The sequence below is a fragment of the Centruroides sculpturatus genome, unplaced genomic scaffold, assembly GCF_000671375.1.
Source record: "Centruroides sculpturatus isolate CEXI.00-Female unplaced genomic scaffold, Cexi_2.0 scaffold1206, whole genome shotgun sequence".
In the NCBI taxonomy this organism is placed as follows: Eukaryota; Metazoa; Arthropoda; class Arachnida; order Scorpiones; family Buthidae; genus Centruroides; species Centruroides sculpturatus.
The window spans coordinates 1-6,855 of NW_019385455.1; the positions used below are offsets into that span (position 1 = coordinate 1).

The 6,855-nt window shown below is 28.5% G+C and overlaps 1 protein-coding gene across 1 annotated transcript in view; it reads right to left on the reverse strand.

Annotated features, from left to right (window-relative positions):
• Positions 1-4,801: 4,801 nt before the first annotated feature.
• Positions 4,802-6,855, reverse strand: part of LOC111639160 (attractin-like protein 1) — a 34,277-nt gene continuing 32,223 nt past the window's right edge. The window contains exons 10-11 of the mRNA XM_023384960.1: positions 6,457-6,666; positions 4,802-5,062 (exon numbers count right to left, since the gene is read on the reverse strand). Of these exons, the coding sequence (XP_023240728.1) occupies positions 4,857-5,062; positions 6,457-6,666 (416 nt within the window). The 3' untranslated portion in view covers positions 4,802-4,856. The remainder of the gene's footprint in view (positions 5,063-6,456; positions 6,667-6,855) is intronic.

Consider the following 6,855-nt stretch of genomic DNA (forward strand, 5'->3'; position numbering starts at 1 on the left):
TTTTATCTGATGAAGGTAGATAGCTCTAATGTTTCATTTTATTTAAATTAGTTACACATTTTTATCATAGAAAACTTTTCTTATAGATGACAAAATTAAAATAAAAATATTTGTTATTAACTGAAAATTTTGTTTTAGTAGGTTATTATTGTTCAATTGAGTGCCAAGCTTCCAGTGTATTTAATTAACACGATTTTGATATACAGAGTAATCGGAAAATGTCTGGCCAAAATTTAAAGAGAGTTACAGGAGACGAATATAAAAGGATTTGCAGTACAAAGCTTGTCCGGAAATGCTGCATGAATGTCCTGGAGAATAAAGAAAATGGAAAAATAAAAGGAAAGAGAGACAAACAAATGTAACAAGCCCTTTATTAACATGTCACAGCAAATGCTTGAAAGAGCGACCACCAACCATAATACAAGCATCACATTGCTGCTGCATTTTGTACAGCATTTGTGAAGCGCTGCATGCTGTATGAAATCACAGCAGGGAATGACAGCTTCTCATATTGCCAGCTTGTTTCGACTACCCTACAGAGTGCCCTCTATCACCTTCACGCAGTGTTTCTAGACAAGCATTGTAGTGCGAATCCTTTTATATTCATCCCCTCTAACCGCCTTTAAATTTTGGCGAAACATTTTCCAATCACCCTGTATATATATGTATATATGGTAGGATTGAGCAATTAATTAATCACATGAATCAAGAGATACCTGTTTATATACATTTATACTAACATGAACAGCCATATTTGAAATGAGCAATACAGACAATAAGGATGCCACTAGCAAATCTTAGCACAGAACAAAATATGTTCACTGAATTACTTAAAATTCTAGAAGTAGACAATCAGAGATTGGTTAGAAACAAGTCCAAGATCACAACTAACTACCTAAGTAGTTTAACATATGCCTAATTAGAATTAGCAAGAATTCTGCATTACTGAACACTGCTCTAATCATTACTGAGATATCAAAAGAATGGAATGAAAATGAGGTCAAATGTTTAGAGATTATAATTAAATTAATATTTATTAAATAATTTAGAAAATTCTGAAAGAAAAAATCAACCTAGAGCAGAAATCAAATTCCAACTGCAGATGCAGATTTGAGTCCGACTGAAGTTCAATTCTTTTTTTTTTTCAGAATTTAGCAGTAATGTAGCCTGATTTAATCCAGTAATCATTTGGCTTTAATATAATCATCGGGCTTTGATACAGTATGTTTACATCTTTAATAACTGAATACAGAATGCCAATAAGAAGAGAAAAACACAACTGGAAATCATAGGTGCAGGATGAAGAATTTTAAGTTTCATATCCAAATAACCAACTTTTTATTGCCCAAAATATTCAAGGTAGTTTTGATATGGTATCTGAAATATGTAATTTTTAAATTAACTTTTCAAAATATGGTATTTATCATGCATAAATCTTAGATTTACTTATTTATTTCACTTAAAGATGGCTACTGAAATGTTAACTATGTAATAGTATGTAACTATATTAAAAAATTCACCTCTACAATCAATCTTTATATCTTTTCATTTTACATTCTTTGAAATTAACATACATGTACATTCCTAATGCTGCCTTCTGATATGACATTTTCAATTAAATTCAATGACTGATTTCAAAAAATATACAGTATAATTTTTTTCAAAATTCATAAATGATAATTCAAGATTTATGTGCATATTTCAAGAAAGTAAATCTTCATTTAGATGTTAGATTAGTTCACACAGAGTGAATCATTGGCAAAAAGCAGAAAATAGAGCAGTAAATATTATGAACAACAATGATGTCAATTCCAATAAATTTTTCTTTTTCAAAGTTTAACTGACATTTCAACATGTTAACATAAAAGTAAATCAGCTTTTCCGTAACATTTTCATCAGTAAATGTGTGTAAATCAAACTTCTAATTTGTAATATATTTGTTTACAAAGTAAATGAAAAGTCACATAAATTAATACACATTTGCCTATAAAAATATATTAAAATTCCTATAAGAATTTTATTGAGTAATATATCTGTATTAATATGCATCTGAGTCACCTTTATTGGGTGACCGATTATTTGATTTCCTCAGTGATAAATAGTTTTGTACTCAATATTTTGGTATGAAATGGTACTTGACATTTAGCATTAGTTATTGACAAAATATAAATGATTATTCCTTTTAAAAACTAAAAACATAATCTTATATACTTTAGCGTATTCAGCTACATTGTTAAAAACAAGCTAACCTAGATTTCATTCAGGAAGTATTCATAATGGATTTTACAGATATTACTAGGTTACCCGTCGCACATTGCTGCAATCTCAGAAGAAACGAAATTCAAGCAAACTCTTTATGATAAAATTAAATTTAATTTTTATTGAAACTTATTATCATTATTATTCATTTTCATCTGGAAAACATTTCAAAATGTCGTTTCGGTTATTCCAACTGCAGATGCAGATTTGAGTCCGACTGAAGTTCAATTCTTTTTTTCCAGAATTTAGCAGTAATGTAGCCTGATTTAATCCAGTAATCATTTGGCTTTAATATAATCATCAGGCTTTGATACAGTATGTTTAAATCTTTAATAACTGAATACAGAATACCAATAAGAACAGAAAAACACAACTGGACATTATAGGTGCATCACAGCTACATCACTGTGATGGTCGTGCATGAGACCTATCTGTAACAATAGCAACAGTCATTGTGTAAATTTAAGTGATATGCCAAGATATAAACTACAGGCATAACGGATGTTGTTATACTTTCTGTAAATTTGATTTATTTAGACGAATGTTATTAAAAAAAAAAAACTCATCGAAATCTGTCGGTCTGTTCATTCTATGATCCATTATGTATGCTGTCCGTATAAATGTAATTGTCGCATATCAAACTTTTAATGTATGTTTTTTGAATGTGTTATATCTATATTGTGCATAGTTTCTTGTGCATTGTCAAATTATAATTCGCGTGTTTATACGTACATTCTTCACATGTTTGATTTTATTGTTTAGTTGGCTGAGGAGGGCCTGGAGCCCAAAATGCGCCTTGTAATTAGCGTCACAACCTAATAAAAGATGAATAATCTGCCAAGTGTTTAAAAAGTGTCACTACATTGTGTCTATGAAAAGTAAAAGTAAATAAAAAACACGGTTTCATTGGAATAAAAAAAAATCTTATATATGTTAGCTTATTCAGCTACAATGTTAAAAATAAACTAACCTAGATTTCATTCAGAAAGTAGTTCATAATGGATTTTAAATATATTATTTTAATAAAAAATTAATTATTCAAATTTAATTTCATTAATTGTGATAAATTATTTTGAAGAATTTGAAAAAACCTTCTAGAGTTATAAAATTTATAACTATTTCATAGCAATAATTAATAGAGTTACTTATTCAAAACAATATATTTATACTAACTAGGACACGATGTAAAGTGCCAACGTGTTGAAGGACACAAAGTATTATTTAGAACATATGATGAACCATTAAATGTCATTGGACCTAAATCAGAACCATCGTAACACTGCCCTAATCCTGTTCCACTTCCATTATCACACCAACCACATCTTGGATTTTTCTGACAATCATCACATGTCTGAATATATTTACATAATAATCCTGTAAATACAAAATACATTTAAAAATATAATTTAACAGTAATAAACACTAGTAATAATTATTTAAAAAATTCCAACCCAAGTGGTTAACATACTTGGAATTTAATAAATTGGAATTTATTAAATTCCAAGTATGTTAACCACTTGAATATAATACATGTAATTTAAAAAGAACAAATAATTTCTAACAAATACTCAAATTGTCAGCACAGGATATATTCATTGAACTTGACAAATCAGAGTTTTGTTTGGAAATTACAAGTTAAGCATTAAATTTATGGCACCAGATAGTTCTGTAACCCTTAATCTGGATAGAATAACAACAGAGAATTACATAATTTCCTTAATTGCAAGATTGTTTGCCAAATGGCCACAGATGAAATTTATGAAGTATGTAATCCTGTACACTATGGCAGTTGGTGATCCTTATTTTCTATACAATTTTTAATTAATTTCATTTATGTTTAACCTAACTATAACTTCTAAGACATACAATTATTAATGGCATCAAACATAGATACAAATCCTCCTCTAACATATCCTTAATTTAATTATCTAGATCATAGTGTTTTAGAGACATGAATCATTTATATTTAGTAGTCCAGGGTGTACTATTGCTATTATAAGATCTCAATTAGTCCAATGAAACCATTCATATGACATTGCAAACAAGCCTATCAGAAAACTGGTGGTTAATTTGTTTATCTTATGGTCTGTAATCTATACTGTGCTTCAATTCTATATCTTCAGTANAAAATTATTACAAATATCGTAAATAACAGTTCACAAATGCATATATGGAGATATTTTTTGGAAGGGGGAAATGGTCTTCACAATTTGAAATCGATTGCGCACAGTGAAATGCTCGTATACACGTGCGTCATCTATCGTAGGATAAATGTACTATGCCAGAAACCTTTGCGTTAAAAAACTTCCCAAAGCTTAATGGCAATCGTACTATGCCAGAAACCTTCGTGGGAGTATATTAAACAACTTCCCAAAGTTTTGGATAAACAGTGTGGTAATGCATGAAGGACAGACACACATACATTCATTTTTATATATATATAGATTCTAATAAAAAATTAATTATTCAAATTTAATTTCATTAATTGTGATAAATTATTTTGAAGAATTTGAAAAAAACCTTCTAGAGTTATAAAATTCATAACTATTTCATAGCAATAATTAATAGAGTTACTTATTCAAAACAATATATTTATACTAACTAGGACACGATGTAAAGTGCCAACGTGTTGAAGGACACAAAGTATTATTTAGAACATATGATGAACCATTAAATGTCATTGGACCTAAATCAGAACCATCGTAACACTGCCCTAATCCTGTTCCACTTCCATTATCACACCAACCACATCTTGGATTTTTCTGACAATCATCACATGTCTGAATATATTTACATAATAATCCTGTAAATACAAAATACATTTAAAAATATAATTTAACAGTAATAAACACTAGTAATAATTATTTAAAAAATTCCAACCCAAGTGGTTAACATACTTGGAATTTAATAAATTGAAATTTATTAAATTCCAAGTATGTTAACCACTTGAATATAATACATGTAATTTAAAAAGAACAAATAATTTCTAACAAATACTCAAATTGTCAGCACAGGATATATTCATTGAACTTGACAAATCAGAGTTTTGTTTGGAAATTACAAGTTAAGCATTAAATTTATGGCACCAGATAGTTCTGTAACCCTTAATCTGGATAGAATAACAACAGAGAATTACATAATTTCCTTAATTGCAAGATTGTTTGCCAAATGGCCACAGATGAAATTTATGAAGTATGTAATCCTGTACACTATGGCAGTTGGTGATCCTTATTTTCTATACAATTTTTAATTAATTTCATTTATGTTTAACCTAACTATAACTTCTAAGACATACAATTATTAATGGCATCAAACATAGATACAAATCCTCCTCTAACATATCCTTAATTTAATTATCTAGATCATAGTGTTTTAGAGACATGAATCATTTATATTTAGTAGTCCAGGGTGTACTATTGCTATTATAAGATCTCAATTAGTCCAATGAAACCATTCATATGACATTGCAAACAAGCCTATCAGAAAACTGGTGGTTAATTTGTTTATCTTATGGTCTGTAATCTATACTGTGCTTCAATTCTATATCTTCAGTATCAATATATAGACAGTCAAAATCCATAATTTGCTAGGAATTATCACATCCACAGATGCCATAATCTCCAATCCAACAACAACTTTATTTTACCTAGATGAATTTTGGAAATTACAATATTTCCCTCCACATTGGGTTTCCTTCTGTACAAGCAAAACAAGCCAAAAACGATTTTTACACTAATAAATACATAAAAAGAATTACAATGAATATACAATATACAATAATGCCCATTAAAAGCTGTTAAACATTTTATCTTCCAATTTCAATCTAACAACCATTTAACTACTTTCATACAACAACCGTTTTCATCTATTTTTAAAAACTTAGCTTTTTTTTGACTGTTTACATATTGATTTTTATCTTAGTTTAAATTACACTTGACAGGTTAAAATTTTATTTAGAAAGAGCTAATTTTGAACTAATAAAAAAGAATAGCTGGAAAAGTTTTCCCATCTACAAACAAAATTTGTATGTTTAATAAACATATGGTAAAATTCTTTAAGCATGGATATCATTATCATCATCAGTGAAGAATGGTTATTTAATTTAGCATCACTTTTACCAATTCTTCTTGCCGATAACAAATAACAGCAATGATTGTTAAATTATTATAATAAAATATATAAAAATTGAACACATACCAGGACATTTCCATTTTGTCGTCGTCCATTCCATACACTGTGCAATGGCAAATACAGCTGCATACGCATTTGATTCAATGCACAAACGTTGGTTGCTGCACCACATGCAAGGACCTTTTGTACAGTTTTCACAAGTTGTTCTGCTACTACAAGGTAATTTGCATTTAACTCTATAATCATCTGACAATATTGCTTTTTCAGTGCCATTACCTGTAAATTCACATTTGCATTTGAACGTATATTTTTAGTAATAATTAAAACAAGAAAAGTAATTTGTACAGTTTAAACGATTTATAGTAAAACTTATATTAATTAATGAATTTGACAAAAATATAAAAATGGTTAAGCACATAAAATAACCAAAGTTAATTATCTATACTAATATTATAAAGAGGTAAT